Genomic DNA, 20850 nt, shown 5'->3' with positions numbered 1-20850 from the left:
TCCTTATAATCCGTATAAGATAATCTGTTCGATAAGATCCGTAAAATTAAATTTTACGGATCGTATCGAACTCGAAATCGAAAAAATTAAAAAGATATGTGGACGCTTACATTAAGCAATCTATTGCGGGAAGTCCCTTTTGGTTTGCACGTAGAAGTAGTGAAGATGTGTAGATAATCGTTTGACAGTGTGTGTTTTAATAACGTCCACCCTTTCTTAATACCTTGAGTATTCTCCAAGCAGTAGCTTGCACGTTATATAGGTACAGGTACTAACTATCCTCAGCTATTTATCAACCAGTTTAATAATCATTGCAACGAAAGAGAGATAATTTTTTTCGATTCCGCCGTTATGGGTCGACATTTGTCTTTCTCTCTTCTCGAAGTATATGCGCATCATATAGACAGACCTGCAGGATAACTCCTATGTTGCGTACAGTTTATCGCAGTGGCGTGCACTTCAGAGATGCATAAATGCAATGCCCACCCTGAAGATTCATTACGTCCCTGAATTGGAGGAGAAATTTCCCATTTTGTACAATTTATACCTATAGTGCATACCCTAGTTAAAAACCTTGTGCACGCCACTGCATGCCACACAAATTTCGCTAAGATACAATATTCTTGTTTCAGGCTCGTCCAGAAAAGCCCGCCTTGGGCAGCCGGCCGCCACCCCCAGCAGCTATCGTGCCCAAATCCGTCGACGGGCCAAGACCCCCCGGGTGGAATGGCCAGCCGCGAAGACACGGCTCCAGTCGGTTCAGTGTTCACAATCACAACCAAGAGCTGGTCAAGTTGCCACCTATTAAAGGTAAGATTGATTTTAATATAGAAAAATAGGAGCAGGAGTAAATAATTGCATTTTCACTACTCTTGCTTAAAAACACTGTCATATTACCACTCCACAGCGGGGCTAAACAAGCATTTCAGTCTCTGACAAGACATGGGACATCCTTTACGGTGTAATACCTTTGCCTTTTTCTCATGTGAAAAAAATAAAATTAAAAAGCGAGAATTTAAAAAACAATTGGCGTGAATAATACACACTTGATTTTTTTTAGAAAATAATTGTAAATTTGTGACCGTAACTTACATATTTTTCAATAATAATTGTTATTGTTGTCTTCATCTAGTGAGAATGGTGATCCTAATTTGGAGATGGATGATGGATTTTGATGAAATTTTCAATCTGTTACTTACCTTCGAAAAATATAATAAGTAAAGAAAACAACAACGAATGCGAAAGGAGTTTTTTAAACTATTATCTCCCACGTTTACCCCACATACTCATTATTCATCTTCACAGTAGTCGGAAATTATGTTACCGGGTAAAAGCATCTCCCTTAATATCCAACATTGTGGACTTTGTACATTTAGTTTTCAATTAAAATAAATCATTGAATATTGAACTAAACTATTTTATTTTCTTGCAATCGTAGTGAAAAGCAGAGTGTAGCACGTGGGGCTAAACCCATCATTAACTCGGTTTCTATTTAGGCGGCCCTCGCCTTACGTCTCGGGCCCTAAAAATACCTCGTATATAATGGGTCTTTTTAGCCCCTTGTATAACAATCTACTATTTTCTCTCTTTTATTTATTTTTTAACCCCCGACGCGACTGTCTGTCAGTCTGTCTGTAGCACCGTAACTCCCGAACAGATGAAGCGATTTTAATTTTTTTTTTTGGTATTAAAGGTGACTTATGCGCGAGTGTTCTTCGACATGTTTAATGAAAATCGGTTGAGCCGTTTAAAAGTTGTGGGGGTGAAAGTTAGGAAGAATAACCGAATGTCTGCTAATATACTCGTAACAAGTGGGATCTCAAATGAAAGCGCGCTTAGAGATACTTGATCGATTGTGTAATTAATAAATTCATGACATACGGGGGTTTTCAAGATGTTATGTTATTAATTTAAAAAAAATACAAAACACTATTGTAGATTTTAATCCTCTCGTTGCTGAGCTTTGAATGGCCAAGCAACCGGTGCGGTGGTCAGGGCTACAGAATGAGGGACCTCCTCCTAATACGCGTCGTCTCAAGAATCGCTGCCTTATGCATCCGACCAGCGAAAGCTTCTTAAGATGTTGGTCGAAGTTTTTCACTATTGAGACCTAGATTTGCATCATTATTAACGTGGGTCAGGCAGAGGTCATATCCACTGAGCTATTACGGCTCTCTGGGCAATTAGCAATTACTTAAATAAACTATTAATTTTTAAATCGGGTCACTTCATATCTAAACAAAAAGAAGAAACACATTTATATTGAAAGCTAAAAACGCTATGAATAACAGAACAAAACAAACGCTGCAATAAAACTACCGGGACTAGCTCACGTACGGAAAACTTTAACAAATTAATTAAAACCAACAATAAAAAGAGAAATGTTTAGTGGTATCCTAGAAATGCATATTCAAAAGAATGTGGATTTGCTTGTTCTATTATGTATATATCTACTAGCGGATATCCGTGACTAAGTAATAAAAAAGCTAAAAGTACTTAAAGTTTAGAATAATGTAGACGAATTTTCTCTTTACCAAACATTTTAAAATAAATACAATTAAGTCGCCACGCTCAGAAATTTTTTATACCTGGTAACCCAGTTAGCTACTAGAATCCAGAATTTTCTTAAATAAAAAAGTTGAGCATGTCATCAAGATAGAATATAATATTGTATGGAATAAGGCATCTAATAACAAAAATATTATGAAAAAGCAAATAGCGGTTAACGCATGACATCCGAAAAGGTGAAAGGGTTATCCATTCAACCGCATCTAAAATTGCGTCAGGAGAAACTATTTTTCATATGTATTATCACATTTTTTGCTAGCTTTGGTCGTGTGTGTACAATTAAATCCCATATCTGTTTGACTGACATCTGAGTAAAACAGATTGTTCGAGGAATAAATATGCCAGTCAGTTGCGATTAGAATAAAGTTACCAAAATAGCAACTACAGTGCAATAAGCAAGTAATACCTACTATTATCTGATTATATACATCTGAGCCGTGATAGCCCGGTGAGGATATGCCTCCGATTCCAGAGGGTGTGGGTTCGAATCCGGTCCACCTCCAACTTTTCAGTTGTGTGCATTTTAAGAAATTAAATATCACGTTCCTCAAACGGTGAAGGAAACAAATCGTGAGGAAACCTGCATACCAGAGAATTTTCTTAATTCTCTGCGTGTGTAAAGTCTGCCAATCCGCATTGGGCCAGCGTGGTGGACTAACCCAACAAAATCAATCGATAGACTTTCATTGCTGGACATGTACCTCCTACAAGCCAAGCGCTTACGAGCACAATGAAGAACATGTTTATGTACTAATTTTTTAAGAAAATGAATTAATAATTAAGTACATATATGCTTTTATACAAGAACTTTGAAAAGTTTGTTTGTTACTAGTTCTAAAAGTTGATTCTGTCGAGAAGAGCTGGCAAATAACTGGGTAGAAAGAACCACAGTAGATATATAAGGTAGAACGTAGCTCTTCTATACTAATATTATAAAGAGGTAAAGTTTGTAACGTTGTAGTGCAGGGTAGGCGAACCTTTATGCATCAACGTGCCATTTTTTCTAAAAAATGTTTAATGGGGTCATTGGCGTGCCATCAAATAATTTTGACTTTCTGATTATTTGGAGAATAACAATAATAAATACTATCAAAACTCTTTATGAAATAAAGTAAACAAAAGAGGTACATTTTGGAATGTTTTTATCACACGCATAAATTAAATTATTGTAAAATTAGTGTGACTTCTGTTGCTGCAGGTTAGATGACAAATAATTTATGTCAAATACCTACTTTACACATGTTTTATGATCGGCGACGTGCCCAAAATATTGTGTCGCGTGCCATCAATGGCACGCGTGCCATTGGTTCGCCTACCCTGTTGTAGTGGGTAAACTCTGGACCTACATTGAACCGATTTTGAAAATTCTTTTACTATTAGAAAGCCACGTTATTTGTGAGTGCCGTAAGCTGTATTTTATCATCGTGTTCACACAGAAACGGGAACTGTATGGATATAATCTTAATATATAAATGCGAAAGGTCATTCATCACGAAATTTCAAAAACCGCTTGAGGTATAAAGATTAAATTTGGCAGAGGGGTAGTTTATAGATAGTAGACGTCCGCTAAGAATGGATTTTCCGACAGGGCCGGATTAAGGAGGTCTAAAGGCGGACGAAGTCGCGCGCCTCCGCTAGTTTAAAATAAATGTGACAAGTAATTAGAAAATTAATCAGGGTAAAGAGTTTAATAGAAAACAGTGCTCCCATGGATACTAGCTCGCAGTGAATGGCAGAGGAAACGGAACTACCCTTGTAAACAAAGCCAGGGATGCGGTAAAAAGCTGGGACAAGCGCACGCCACTTCACAAAATGGGGCGAGAGCGCGCTCATTAACCTTACAATTCATATAAAAACTTAACACATTTTTCGAAACAAATTTAGCAAAAACGTAGAGTTCCGTAGTTCAGAAAGAACCCTTATTTATAGTTTCGCCATGTTTTTGATTTTTCGCACTCTAACAGTGGAATTCATAGACGATGTAGCGGCACCCCCAGGGGATCAATCACCCGCTGAGTGTCAATTCTCAAACAAATAGAGGTTAAATTCGACACTCAGCGACTGAATGATCCCCTGGGGGTGCCTCTACAACGTCTATGAATTCCACTGTAACAGTGGTGATGATGTGATATTAATGCCCGAACTCCGACTAACTCCGACTAAACCGACTCCGTGCTGAGAATTTTAACTGAAAACTTTTTTGGTGAAAAAATACTCCGTATGTCATACCCAGGATTCGAACCTACGACCTCGTGGTCCAAAACAATGAAGTCAACCACTGGACCAACGAGGCAGTTGACTGACACAGTGATTGGATAAGTGTAAGATTTTTTTTTTATAAATATACAAGCAGATCCGCGCAGTTTCACCCGCGCAGTTTCCCTTCCCGTAGGAATGAGGGGATAAAATATAGCCTATAGCACTTGAAGATAGTGTAGCTTCGCTACAGGAAAAGAATTTTTCAAATTTGTTGAGTTTCAGAGCCTATTCATTGCAAACAAACATTGAAATCCCCTCTTTGTACTCGTAATATTAGTATAGATAAATGTACTTATTTCTATTTAAACTAGCGGACGCCCGCGACTTCGTCCGCGTGTATTTCAGTTTTTTACAAATCCTGCGGGAACCATGGATTTTTCTGGGATGAAATGTAGCCTATGTGTTAATCTAGAGGAAAATCAGCCAAATCCCTTCAGTAATAGAGGCATCAGACAAACTTTCGAATTACATTATTAACATAATATTAGTACGATATAAATTTATTTATTTACTTATACTTTATGTAACATATTTTGAGTTTGGGGTTAAAATAATACCCTGCTCTTATGTTCGTCGCACCTATTGTCTCGCCTTTTCCGGCAGCCCGTCTGGGCTGAGATCCGCTTCCTTTATTCATAACGCCATTTGCTGCTTCATGCTCACATCATACACTCTATGTTTCTGTAATTCTTTATGTTGCACTGTTTCTTTAAAGTATCTCGTTAGAACACTGGCTAGCTGGATCATATGGTTTTGGGAACCTTTCTTAATATATTAGATTTTTCTTTTATCGAAGAAATTAGTAGTAGTTTCTTGATATTAGGAAGTTTCTTAACCCGTGCCTTTAATATTAAGTTGTGCCGTCAGGTACTATAGCAATCACTTACATTATATGCAAATGATTATTACAGAGCCATACATCATCAGTGAGCTCGCCTGTGTTAAAGCAACATTGTGGGTCTAAGCTCCAAATTCAACCTTTAGTCTGTTTGTCAGTGGGATTTTGGTATTTTAATTTTTTAATTAATATATTATACTAGAGGATGCCCGCAACTTTGATCGCGTAAAATCTGTTTTTTATTCCGGGAAAAAAGTAACCTATGTTCTGCTCCAATGTGCACTTTATCTCTATACCAAATTTCGTTCAAATCGGTTAAAAATTTTAATACCAAATATATACTATACCAAATTTCGTTCCGCGGCTTAGCCTACACGGCTAAGCCGCGGAACCGATTGACAGACAGACTGACAGACAGACTTACTTTCGCATTTATAATATTAGTATAGATTCGATTGTATTACAATCTAATCTATAGTAGAGTTAACCGGTTTGACGTCTCTCTGAAATCCATTTAGTATTTACCAAGATGTTCTAAATTCTTGATTTAATGGGTGTCTCGCAATTTACGTACTATCAGAGTTTCAAAAGAAATCTGGCAGGTTTCAAGTTGGCCAATTTTACAATCGATTTTTAGTGATAATATAATACTTAAATTGTAATAAATTAAAATGTAATAATGGATGCTTTATCAGCGAAGAACTACTTACGATTAAATTCGGGTCAAATTGGGAATTTACATTTTCTAATTTGGCTTTGGCTTGTTCTGGTTATTAGTGTTGATCTTCGATAGTTTATTAATTATTATTATCGTAAATTCCGTGGCGTGCACAAGTTGTTTAACTAGGGCAGTCACTAGACAACACAACATGGACAAGATGGATTCCTTCTTCCATCCGGTTTCATTATGAAAAAGTTACAAGGGAAATAGCTAGTTACCAACCTACCGGTAAAGACGTACCGATAGGCGATTTAGCGTTCCGGTACGATGTCGTGTAGAAACCGTAAGGGGTGTGAATTTTTATCCTACTCCTAAAAAGTTAACCCACTTCCATCTTAGATTGCATCATCACTTACCATTAGGTGAGATTGTGGTCAAGAGCTAACTTGTAGAGGATAAAAAAAATTTCAACAACAATCTTATTAATTTTGATTCGGTTTATAAAAAAAAAATATTGGTACTTAATATTTTAAAGTTGATAATTCTTTAAAAAACAGTTGCTGTGCCAATACGGCTTTCTTTTTTTTAAAAGAGGTTTATTCACTAAGCAATAAATATTCTTTCCCGGCCAATCTAAATTTCTCTGTCACCATCAATCTTAGAGCGTACTTGGGAAAAGTGGAAGGGTTTATGTTTACCCTATTGGATACTTTACAACTACTTAATTAAACGTAGTGTTCAAACTTTTATGAAATACTTATTATTTTTTATACTTCCATTCTATTATTAAAATTTTAATAAAAAAATACAACCGACTTCAAAATTATAAAAACGTTTTTACTAAACTAAAAAGCGAAAAATAACATCATATGTGCTACCTTCTCAGTTTGCTCAGTGCGATCAGTTCGAAGTGGGTTAATAAAAGCCTACTTTACCTTAAGTAAGTCTACTTGTCTGTCTGTATGTTATGAGCACGGCATATTTAAATTATTGAACTGATTTGGAGAAAATTTGGTATAGAGATAAAATAAAATGCACTTTGGGTTTAAAAAAAAGTGTGCGTCTCGGTACTGTCGACAGAAGTGATAACTTAAAACCTGCTGCCGTATGGATAATAGAAAGGGAAGCCAGACAGAGTGGCGCTGTAACGCGTTACGTTACGAAGCGGCTTTTTCTCTTTTTCACACTTTTATTATATACCTAATGCAAGCTATGCCACAGAATACATATGGCTGTGCCCAGTTATGGGCGTAGCCTTAGTTTAGGCTGAAAATCGGTCTGACTTTATTTTTGATTTTCTTTATCATGCATTTATAGCTTGGCAAATTCGTTCGTTACACTTCCGATGGCCCGCGCGAGCCGGGAGGGGTGTAGCGAGGCCCCGCGCGCTCGACTTCCTACCCGCGCAGTCCTTTTCCCCCGTCGCCCGCTTATCATGGGAGTCTCATCAACGAACTTGCCAAGCTAGTAGTCATTTACCGCGTAGTAGCACTTTTCGACCCAAAAGCACTATAAATATCCATTGTTCCCTCGGGATTTGTTATAAACTCAATTGCGTGAAATTGAGTTTAATATTTTGGGATTTGTTATCCCTCGGGATAACAAATCCCGAGGGAACAAGGCGAAGACGCGGGGCGACCGCTAGTTAAGAATAATTTCGCAATTTCATTATTGGTGTCACATAAATGAAGTCATCTAACAAAGCTAATTTCGCTGGGAGGTTAATTATGCTTTTTATACTAATTGCGGTCTGACCTCAGCTCTTGTTAGACAGCGCTTCGCCAACATCTTAACCACAAACATTTATGTTAAAACTAGCGGGTGCCCGTAACTTCGTCCGTTCTTAGACCTCCTTAATCCGGCCCTGTCGCAAAATCCGTTCTTGGCGGACGTCTACTAACTATAAATATCCCTGCTATATTTCAAGTTTGTAGTATAAAAAATTAAGAACTTTTATGCAAAATTGGCTCGATTCTTTAAACCTCTTTAATCCGGCCATATAAGATATCTAATTACTATAAACTACGTTCCTGCCAAATTTTGACTTTATACGTGTAGCGGATTTCGTGATGAATGACCTTTTGCATTTATATGTTAAAGATAACAGTTTTTATCTTTTGTTAATTGGGAACGTTGTTATGAGAACAATACTTGTCAATGGAAACCTCTCGTTTGATTTCCCTGTGAAATTTTCTTAACAACACCTAAAATGGTATAAGTTTCTTTGTGCTAGAGTTCCCAAATGATGAAGGTGCTTTGAAGGTGCTTTATGCTAGAGTTTCCAAATGGTGAAGGTGCTTTGAAGGTGCTTTATGCTAGAGTTTCCAAATGATGAAGGTGCTTTGTATTTTCTTACAAAACATACCTTGTACGTGCCCTTTTCGAAATTGCATATTAAATTATATCCTAAAACATTATATCCTAAAACATAATAAATTATGTATTTTAATATCGAAAATCCCATTTGAGTTTTTGTAATGGACAGACTTTTGAAGCCAGGTAAAAACTCTCTACTTTGACGACGTATGTGTCAAAGAAATAACATTTGTGGATAACGGCTCTTTTATACCGGTTCTAATGCTCGTTTCGCTATTTTCGAATATATGCGAAATTTTTAACACAGTCATTATCATAACAACCGATGCTTTACTATCACCAATTTCATGCAGTTTTAACCGAGTTCGAAAAAGGAGCTGATTTTTATTTGACCCGTGTGTAATTGTGTCTGTATGTTCAAGATATGATATTCTCTATAAGTACTGCACGGCTATTCTCTAACGATGTTCTCGCAAGTGCGAATTCACGGCTATCTTTCTCATTCTATAGTATCGTGTTAAACAGAGAGAGAGATAGAGGTGAATTCGAAACTCGCACTTTCGAGTTAAAATAATATCATTACAGAGTAGCCTACCTGATTCGATTTAGATGGGGTATAATTATATGATTGCATATTTTTCAGCAAAGGTTTTAGTATTATCGTAATTTGAAAGCGGATCGTTACACTTGAAAAGAAAATGAATTGAATAATTTAATTTTCACGTCGATAAATTGATATTGATTTGCGTTATCTGTATTGTTACAGTAAAATATGCAGAAATGACAACAGTTTTAATACAATTACAAAATGCATAACAATTTGCTGCGTAGGTACGGGTTAACTGTATTCAAATGACAGTCATTCCTGGGGGTGACTTGTCAGAAACACGCCTAACTGTAAAGCTATTTGTACATTGAACATTATACATATTTTAACTTGTTATTTTAACTGGCCCTGTTATATTTATGCGTTAAATTTTGGAATTAAATTATAACAACCTGACGTTTGATTGATTTCAGATTTCGGAACCCAAACCCTCCGAATGTACCTCCAACTTTTCAGTTGTGTGCATTTTAAGAAATTAAATATATCGTGTCTCAATCGGTGAAGGAAAGACATCGTGAGGAAACCTGCATACCAGAGATTTTTCTTAAATTCAAATTCATTTACTTCAATTAGGCTTAGTTTACAAGCACTTTTGAAAGGTCAGGATTATGTTATATTTTATTTTAATCTAATAGTGGTAATAATAGTCGAAAACTTAAAATTAAAGTTACGAGGGTTCCAAAATCCGAGAAGAGCCTTAATTATCTGCGTGTGTAAAATCTGCCAATCCGCATTGGGCCTGCGTGGTGGACTATTGGCCTAACCCCTCTCATTCTGAGAGGAGACTCGAGCTCAGCAGTGAGCCGAATATAGGTTGATAATGATGATGACTCTTTCGATTTGACTCTTTGGTATAACTAATTGCAATCTTCGGTGACATAGCAATGTCTGATGAGAGAGCCGAAAGGCGGTAATTTAATTGGTAATTTCTAAAATAAACTTAACACTTAAAATAGTATTTGTAAACTGATGATAATTGATATTGTGAACTTACCTTAATATTTTTTTTCTTTTATCTTAATGTTATACGAATAGTCACTTTTCTTATTTCTGTTTTTTTTTTGTAGTTGTCTTTTTAATTTTACGGAAATAAGCTTTCGGTGTCTGCTTATACAACAGTGTACAGAGCCTTGTGATTGTATTTTTTTTTTAATTTGTTATTTCGTAAAAACTGTAATAGTCACTAGTAGACCAAATAAATAATAAAAAAAATAAAGTACCGGCTCATATCACAACTATTATCTTGAAAATCACTCTGTAAATTGACGGTTGAATTATTCTCACGTTTCTGAAAAGCAAACGGCAGTACCGACGCGGCATGCTATACAAGTCATGTATGCAGTGACCAACAAACGATCAATTATAGTCGTGGGTGCTACAGAAACGTGAGAATAATTGACCGTTTGTGGCTAGCATTAAACCATAATGTACATTATAATAATAATAAATAAATAAATATACTTAAACAATACACATCACTATCTAGCCCCAAAGTAAGCATAGAGAGTAGCTTGTGTTATGGTACATACATTATATTATGTACAATGTACATTGACGAAACTAAACTAAACCCGTTTAAATAATATTCGTAACATATTACTGAGTCCTCAGGGTATGCAGTGCATTTTTGCATCTATCGAATGCCCGCTACAGCCTGTGCAATGTCAATGTCAATGCCTGCACGTGTACAATATCCCTTACATGGGGGAGCATAAAGCACTCTTTAAATATGAGTCAGGACTTTTCAAGCCTACCCCATCGATCGATGGTTTAATCAAAGGGGAAGTGAATGCGTCTGCCGCGGAATGTCCCCCTCCGTCGGCCACGACGTAGAATACACCCAAACAAAAGTTTGAACCTCAGCGATTCTTGGAAAATTTTCCGCTTCGTAGCGAAATGATAAAGTATAAGTAGGTACCTGACACCAGTGTGCAGTCTCCTTTTGTTGTTGGTGAGAAGCTCTTGATATCACGGTGACTTTGTGGTTGCATAATGTTTTTGGCTGGTGGGAGGCTTCGGTCGTGGCTAGTTACCCTACCGGCAAAAGTGTACCGCCAAGCTATTCAGCGATCCGGTACGATGCCGTGTAGAAACCGAAAGGAGTATGGATCTAAGATAGAAGCGGTCTTGTTAGGAGAAGGACTCTTAACAAGACCGCTTCTATCTTAGATTGCACCTACCATAAAGTGAGATTTTACTCAAGAGCTTTTAGGTAAAGAATAAAAAAAATGTTACGCTTATGTGAGTCGGTTTTTGAAGTGACAACTTCTTAACACTAACCGCTTAGTAACGTAACGCGTTACGGCGCGAAGCTGTCTGGCTTCCCTTTCTCTCACGCACGCACGCACTTTGTCGAGCGTCCCGAGACACACGTTTTTTTAGCGTAGGTATATTATATATTATATTATTATATAATATGTGAGTATCTATAAGAGTTTTTCTTGAATAAGTACTTATTCAAGAAAAGCTATTTTAGCTATTTTTACAGCTTTTTCCCTTGCTAGGGAAATTTTTCCCTAGCAAGGGAAAAAGCTCGTAACACAAACAAAACTTAGAACCTTAGCGATTCTTGGAAAATTTTCCGCTTCGTAGCGAAATGATAATGTATACCTGACACCCAGTGAGTTCCCTATTGTTGTTGGTTAAAAGCTCTTAAGCAGTGACTTTTTGTTATCTGTAGTATCGAGTTACTAGTAAATCTTATCTTGTGTATAAGCACCTAATAGGGAATAATGTATGTGACCCGAATGAAGGCCACATATTTGTCTTTGTACTCCTTGTTGGTATGTTCATACTTACAGCAATAGTTTTTTAATTTACTCTTCACTAATTGTGAATTTTAGTTATTAAAGTGTGTAAAATCGTCTATAGTGACGTCATTATCCACGTTAACAAGTTCAGCCCCTGTATCCAAGTGGCGCGACGATTCTCTCTCTACGATTGCAAGTTGGCTACAGGGGCAGGTAACGAATAGGAAAGTAACTACACACTTGTGACGTCATCATTAACTGAACGTCTAAGCGAAGTGTACTCGTAGAGTTTACTTCTTTTACTGTTTGTTTATTAAAAGTAATTTTTGCTGAACCTTCCTTCCGAACCTACAAAAAACTAAGCCTATTTCATATAAACGCATTGGAATTGAACTGAAATGATTAAGTTATTCCATTATTATAATTTATGTGAATCTAAATAAATTAACCTAAGAAGAAAGTAATTTTTATTGTAAACTATTCCCAATTCTTTAATTAATTACGAGTGTCCTTGAAGTGCATAAAGGAACGTCAATAACACATCTATAAACTTGAGAGTTTGAAGCAATTCGAGTATGCTATCGCAGCTATAGTAAAATCGTTTCAACTAGCTGTTTGTTTCAATTATATCAGCGAAGCCAAACCAAGTAATAAAGACAATGGTTTCTTTATTAGTCATAGTCATTATCATGTTTTATTCATAAATATTCATATTAATCGTCACAAAATCATATTATACTTAATTATAAATTATTTTTCTCAATAAATTATAAAAATATTTTTAAAATCGTTATACATATTAGTCACTTAATATCGAAGAAGTTTGTTAGCTTCGCACAGCACATAGCAGTCTTAAGTTACTACGTGCTGAAAGATCCGGCACACCTCGAATGCATAATGTTTGCGTTTTAGATAAAGTTACGAGTAAACCAGCTAGGCGTTATTAGAAACAGCTGATTGTACATTCCGCGCGTGGCACGTAGCGTGACGGCGCGCAGGCGCGGCGCGGCGCGGGCGGAGCGAGCGCGGCAGTCAGCGCCCGCAGCTCGCCCCGGTCCCGGCGCCGCCGGCCTCCGCTCGGATGCCGCTGGCCGCCGCCTGCGATGGTCCACGCCGGGCCGGCCGCGCGCGCGCCCTTACGCGCTATGTTCGCCGCCGCTGAGGCGAAGCCGCGCCGCGCCGTCTCACCGCTCGGTATCCCCAAGTCGCCGTCGTTCCACTCGGGGCTGGACCTCGTCGCCAACCAGGGCGCCAAGCGCTCCGAGAGCGTCACTGACGTGGCCCGCGCGTTCCGGATCGCGCTGTTCGGCATGGAGGGCCAGGGCCCGCAGCAGAAGGCGCCTTCCCCGCCGGACGCGCGCTCGCCGCCGCCCGCCGCTGCCGTGGCCGCCGCCGCCGTCTCGCCGGAGCGCCCGCCGGTTCTCACTGATAAAGAGAGCCTGATGATACAGTTGCCGCTGCTCAAAGGTTCGTCTTCATATTGGGAAACACCTATATGCAGCCGTCGCTATGTTAAATCGTTTCACTAACAACGTTCGACGAGTACTTATATTTTTTTTCTAAAAAAAAAAAACACAGTGTCTTTAATACGAAACCGTTGTCATTTCCAGTAATGTAGACGTAGACGCCTGTCTCCGACTTTATCGACCACACACGTCGGTGTACGACAAAATGTCCACGCCTCGGTCGGCCTTGGAGCGTGTCAATAGGTTTCTAAAGCGTTGTGTGTGATTTAAAATTCAGTACGACAAAAGGCGAACGCGGAAAATGCCGCAGAAGTAAATATATCGACCCAGCACGGGCGGCGAGCGACAACACGTTTACTTAAGCGTCTTAGCTGAAAGGAAGTTAGTCGCGACGCCTTGCTTTATTAATTTTACCATTAAATAAAGGAAATCCTTAATTAAACACTAAGGAAGGCACATAAAATGCTGCAACACACAAGTTGCAACACTGTTCATGCTAACAGTATAACATATCGACCGGCAGAAGCCGGCAGTAGCGAGTCTCGTGACTACATTCAAGTTATATAGGTTATGGGAAATGTAACGTAACTTCGTTTCGTCCTGAATCACATTCATATGAGCACATTATATATACCTAGTCGTACAATTTTTATGATGGAAAAATTTTTGTTCTTATCATTTATCAACTTGTACACATAATTATATCTTTTTAAGTCAATATTATGGTTATTAGATAGCTGTTAAAAATAAAAATGTATGCTCCAACGTTGGCTTGGTTCATGCAGAAAAATGCTGAGCTGTTACCTTTTTCAAGGTTGTGCCAAGCATGACAGTGTGGTGTTTGGTGCTTCTACTACTTGAGTATGTCTTGCCTTGCTCTTTAGGCTAATCCTACTAATATTATAAACGCGAAAGTTTCTATGGATGTTTGTTACTCTTTAACGCAGCAACTACTCAACCGATTTGGCTGAAATTAGGAATGGAAATAGATTTTACTCTGGATGAACACATAGGCACTTTTCATCCCGGAAAACCCATGGTTTCCGAGGGATTTGTGAAAAACTAAATTCCACGCGGACCATGTCGCGGGCGTCCGCTTGTTCACTATATTTGTCTTATGCTAGTTGAGGTATACGATATTGAGATTTGATGTAAAAAAATCATCCGGTGCTTACTGGTAATTTTGTCATTTAATTTGATGTTTATTTTAATAGGTCGATAATAAAGACCAAAATGGTGAGGCCAGCAGGTGGTTGAGGCATCGGGCACTACAATAGTGCTCAGGCAGTGTGTGGCACAATTTTGAATAATTTTCTTTTCTTTCAAAAATAATCTATACTCATATTATAAAGCTGAAGAGTTTGTTTGTTTGTTTGTTTGATTGAACGCGCTAATCTCAGGTCCGATTTGGAAAATTCTTTCAGTGTTAGATAGCCCATTTATCGAGGAAGGCTATATTTTATCTCAGTATTCCTAAGGAAACGGGAGCCACGCGGGTAAAACCGCGCGGCGTCAGCTAGTACCATTATAAGAAAAGAACTGACTATGCAGTTACAGACGAAGTCGCATGCATCCGCTAATAGTAATAGAAATTATAACTAAGAATAAGCATGAATTGGTTGCACAAATATTGACCAGCTCATATTATGTAAAGTATCTATATTTTCGTATGCGTATGAAAATTGTTTTTCCGCATAGATTTATGTTCTGTTTTTATTATCCGACTTCCAAAAAGGAGGAGATCTACGTTCAGCTGTATGTATGTGTTTTTTGTTCTAATATCTACTTATACCTTTATGTCCGCTATTTATTGGTAACAAGCAGATGCCCCGCTATTTCACCCGCATAGTTCTCGTTTCCGTGACAATATGAGAGTAAAAATATATAGCCTATGGCACTCACAAATAACGTAGCTTACTAGTGGTAAAAGAATTTTCAAAATCAGTTCAGTAGATGCAGAGATTACCACTTCATTGTCTACATTGAATATAGATGATGACGCAGTCAAAATAGACTAATATCATTACATAAAGTCCCTAGATATCGAGTTGTGATATTTGGACAACTTATGAAAAGCATATTTCTAGCATTTCTTTTCTACTCTATTAAAATTTTTCTATTTAAATTTGTTTTCTATTTAAATTTTTAAACAAAATATGTTACGAAGCGATATAAAAGTGAAATTTTGGAATCATTCCAGTACTATACTGTTACCTACAAACTTGGTCGTTTACTTATTGGGTCCCGCGGTTTAAGCCATAAAAATACCTAAATTGTAATTATCGTAACAGGACATACAAGAAAATTACACTAAAAATGTATTTCCAAAACATGGATGCAAAGGTATGAATTTTCTAAATTCGCAAATATTACATTATAATATATAGAAAAAAAACATACACTTATTCTGACAGACACACTTACTTCTGCATTTTGTAATATTAGTATGGATTAAATATTATTATACTGATGTCGAAAGTTGTAGAACATCAACGGCAATTTCACTACTATATATTTTTTTGGTTTTCGCATAGCAAAAAGTAGCTTACCTTCTCCGAGATCCCATTTACCTGTAAAGACTGAAGTTCATCAAAATAAGTTTAACAATTTGCCTTGTGTATATTTTTATACAGACAGACACACTTCTGCATTTGTAATATTAGTATGGATATTGAATTATTATATTATGTAGTTGTAGAATTTCTATAACGAGCACCATTATACTGTGTACTTTAGTGGTTTGCAATTGACGTAAAATAATATTATGAGATAAGTGTTAAACTTCTATCTATGGAGTGTGAATATTAATATAGTGTAGGAAATAGTAGTCTGAGACGGACATTACGTCATTCGCTCTCGTGTTGCTCGTGCCGAAGCTAGGTGGCGCGACTTGTTTCCGTAAAGAGTAGGGATTTAGAGAGGGGTAGTGATCGGTTGGCAGGAACGACTTGCGATATAAGATGCTCGTCGTACGGTCGGCTTCAATATGCTCGTCCACACACCATTTATTTCGTGTAAGTCTTTATGGATTACTTGGGGTAGACGGGGAGAGTGACTTGGGTAGAAAAGGGGATTGTTTGTTAACAGTCAAAGGCGCCTTTAACCCTACACACAATGTTCACACGTGCGTGACTCCACTCAAGGTCATTCTCTCCATTCTAGGGTCTTATTTTGGTTACAGTTTGATTTGTTAATTAAGTTGTCCTGACAAATATTGTGAAATCTTTCTTAAACATTGGTTTTCTTATTTTTTAAATCCACTTTCGAAGCTTCTGCTAAAAATAACTATTTATTTCGTCCCACCGCAACGAATGAGATAGTGATATTTTCGACTATTGGATGTCAGTTTGCCTTTTTCACCTCAAAGCCCCACGGTTAAGTTAACGGTCCACTACAGTATGTAAGTATAGTATAGCACTTCAGATGGATATGGAGTTTGGACCCATCACACTGCTCCAATGCTGGCTGGCGGGCCAGTGCAGTACGGTCGCGTATTGTTTTACAAAAGTAGTCTCGTCACTACGCTACTGGGCTAAACTATTATAACTTTTTCTAGTGAGAAAATATATTCTGTTATATAATCATGGTTTATATTTTTATCATATGCAAATTTTTGTCGATCTTGCAAAGAAACAATAATAACAAAAAATAAATAGGTACCATACAAATGTATGAAAATCGTTTATTTTAATAGTCAAAGCAATAATAGCCACGTGAACCCTTTTGTACACATAACAATGTGTGACGACAGTATCATTATATGTCATTCTATGTAAATTTGTTTTGTAACGTTTTCTTTAAAATACATAACCGTAGCTTGTAAACTGCACGAGCCGACGCCTCGCGGTTTCAAAAAAAAAAAAACAAGTAACGTGGCTCTTGATAAAAGAATTTTTAATATCGGTTCAGTAGATCCAGAGATTACACACGACACTACGAACTGTACCTCTTTAGAATATTAGTATAGATAATCTCTTAGTATGTACTGTATGTTTCTAAAATTGTATACATTTAGATTGAGGCGAGATTAAGCTGCATTGAATTTGCGTGAGTCGGGTTATCATTCTAACCCGACTCATGCTAATTCATTATATTTGACGTATCCTAGTTGACATATACGAAATTGAGAGTCTATGTAACAAATGTCATCCGGTGCTTACTGGTGGTTTTCAATTGATTGGTGATTATTTTAATGGGTTGATCAGTGAATAGGCTGGCAGGACGTCGGCGAATTTGACCGTCTGAATTTCTGTTTCTCACAATCCGTGAGAACCGTGGATTTTTTCGGGATTAAAAGTAACCTAGGTTTTAATCCATCTATCTCCATCCCAAAGAGGAATGCCCAGCGGCCCATACAACGACGGCGCAGGGAACCCAGGTATACCCCCTTATAAAAGTATATGGAGACGATAGTATGATAAACAAGGATCTGGTTAAATAATTGCCTCAATAAAAGCATGTTTCTTGAAGAAAAATACATTTTTTTGTCACTCTTCTAGGGAAAAATGTTCGCCGGTGTACCAAAGCGACGGAATAACACATTTTGAAGCTGTATTTCTTTTTTGTATTATTTTTTCTGTTACCAACAAGCTTAAGAAACAAGAAAACGGACAAACGAACCAATCATAAGTCTTCAAAAAATATCGTAAAGCTCAGGCTGTCTGGTCAACGATCTTAGTTAGCTTTTCCCCGTTGTTGATTTAGATCATTTAAAAATGTAGTAAAACGTTGTAGCAAACTTTTTTTGATAAAGTAATGACTTAATTATGAAAGTTTTATAGCCTCAATAGCTCAACGGTAAAGCGGTCGGACTCATCACCGAGGGGTGGTGGTTCGAACCCCGCTCCGTTGGTCTATTGTCGTACCCACTCCTAGCACAGTCTTTCCCGACTAGTTAGACTAGACTAGTAGAATGGGAATATTGGTCATATTTAAAAAATATGGCAAATATTCTTTTAAAAAAAAATTATGAAAGTAGAAATAACAAGATTTTTTTAGATCTAAGTAAATTGCCGGGTGGTTAGGGTAGGCCTGGGCCGGGGATGAGCCTTTCAGCCCAATTCATTTAATAGTTTTTGCGTGAAATAGTAGCATACATACATACATTTGTCCATACCAAATTTCGCGTTTATAATATTAGTGAGGTAGTGTTTTTTTTTTTTTTTTTTATTCTTTACAAGTTAGCCCTTGACTTCAATCTCACCTGATGGTAAGTGATGATGCAGTCTAAGATGGAAGTGGGCTAACTTGTTAGAAGGAGGATGAAAATCCACAAACCTTTCGGTTTCTACACGGCATCGTACCGGAACGCTAAATCGCTTGGCGGTACGTCTTTGCCGGTAGGGTGGTAACTAGCCACGGCCGAAGCCTCCCACCAGCCAGACCTGGACAAATTAAGAAAATCTCAATCTGCCCAGCCGGGGATCGAACCCAGGACCTCCGTTTTGTAAATCCACCGCGCATACCACTGCGCCACGGAGGCCGTCGACGTCGAGTGTTATGTTTATTTGACTATAAAATATAGACGTTTTACACTTGAAGAAGCACCCACTAAAAGATTAAATTATTAATATTAAGTAGCAGTTTATAATCTTTATTTGTTAGGGTAGGTATTTAATTTTTACATTATTAAGCATAATATAATTTTCAATGTATTTTGTAATTTTGTGTTTAATATTTCTGTAATTATTTGTTAAAAATAATTCTTATTTATTGTAATGTTTTTTATCAATATATGTATATACAATTGATAACTATCAAGTAAATTTTTCGTGAATAGCTTCATCTTGATGAGACGCTCAACTTTTTTATTTAAGAAAACTTTTGATTCTGGTAGCTAACCAGGTTGCCAGATAATAAAAATTTCTAAGCGTCGGAATGACAATGTACCACGCAATTTGTAGGACTTTATAGCTGTTTATTTGTATAACTAGTAATTAGACAGTAAAATAACATCTGGTTAGTAGTTAGTAGACAAATAGCTTTAATGGCAACCCTTCCTACACCCTTACAAGTTTTAAACTTTACGCCATTCGCTCAATAACGCCACCTGTACTAATGTAAATGTACGTATAGATTTAATTACAGTTGACACGGAATATAACCATCAATTGCGATACCATGACACTTGTACCCAATCATTCCACGCCAGCACGGTAAATACTTTATTTCAATGGATGACCAGCTTGGCTGAAACCATACTGCTATACTAATACTAATCTATATACAACGTGTCCCAAAATTCAACGATAAGCGGGCGCCAAAAGATTGACCTGCTCATGAGCACTTAAGGAAAAATAATAAAAAAAATATACCTAAATTTTTTTTTTAGTTACAAAATAAATTTTAAAATTCTTTGAAAATTTACACCTTGTATGATATTTTGAACTACCGCAGCTACAATTTCTTAAATATGCTTAAGATTTTTTTTGTATCGGAACCTAAGTAGTACTATTCACCACAACTCTTAAAAACACCACAATGCCCGCAGTTTTTACACAAAAAAATATCAAAATATTTTTTTTCCCTCAAATTTTTAAAGATTTTTACTTTCAGTCTACTTTGACTCATGGTCTTGCAAAAAAAAGTATGAACACCGCTATGGCAAGTTATTTTCAAAGTTGACGCAACTAATCAAGATTTCAAAATAGTATAATACCCTAGGATAACTAGTCACAAAAAAAAATATGCGTACCATTTGTAAACAAGAACCAAATTTCTTAATTGTTCTTGTTGTTAGTAATAAATTTTACTATGTTCCAAAAATGTGTTTGTTATTTTAATTACACAACATTAAAGTAAATGTTCGAATTGTTTTCCACCGGCATTAATACAGGCACGACATCGCCTTAAAAACGACCGTTTTATTTTTCGCGCATATCTTCTAGCATTGATATGTGCCGCAGCCTGAGTGATTTTTTGCCGAAGCTCGTCCAATGTCGTAATCGGTTTTGCGTAGATCCTGTCTTTGAGACAACCCCAATAAAAGAAATCCAGGGGGTTTAGGTCGGGTGATCGGGGTGGCCATAGGATAGGACCAAGTCGCCCGATCCAACGCCCCGGATACTCGTGGTCTAGGTATTGTCTCACAGGACGAGCGTAGTGAGCTGGGCAACCATCATTTTGATACCACATATTTTGAAGGTCGCTTAGGGGGACGTCTTCTAGTAATTCTTGCAAATCATTTTGTAAAAAGTTCAAATAACTGTCCCCATCTAAGTTTCCTTGTAATTCAAAAGGCCCAATCACTTTTCCATTTAAAATGCCCGTCCATAAGTTGACCTTAAATTGATATTGGGATTTGTCTTCTCTCATCAGGTGCGGATTCTCATTGCTCCAGCTGTGTAGGTTGTGAAGATTTAAATAGCCATCTTTCTTGCAGGTTG

The 20850-nt window shown here is 37.3% G+C and overlaps 1 protein-coding gene across 2 annotated transcripts in view; it reads left to right on the top strand.

Annotated features, from left to right (window-relative positions):
* LOC112057089 (serine/threonine-protein phosphatase 2A 56 kDa regulatory subunit gamma isoform) overlaps positions 1-20850 on the top strand; it is a 76822-nt gene that overhangs the window by 23136 nt on the left and 32836 nt on the right. The window contains exon 2 of one of the 2 annotated variants that reach the window (XM_024097592.2): positions 633-810. In XM_024097592.2, the coding sequence (XP_023953360.1) occupies positions 633-810 (178 nt within the window). Of the gene's footprint in view, positions 1-632; positions 811-13054; positions 13467-20850 lie in introns of those variants that run through there. The other variant, XM_052888247.1, reaches the window with a different exon arrangement.

Source organism: Bicyclus anynana, chromosome 21 (assembly GCF_947172395.1).
Source record: "Bicyclus anynana chromosome 21, ilBicAnyn1.1, whole genome shotgun sequence".
NCBI lineage: Eukaryota > Metazoa > Arthropoda > Insecta > Lepidoptera > Nymphalidae > Bicyclus > Bicyclus anynana.
This window is presented reverse-complemented; position numbering and strand designations above follow the sequence as displayed.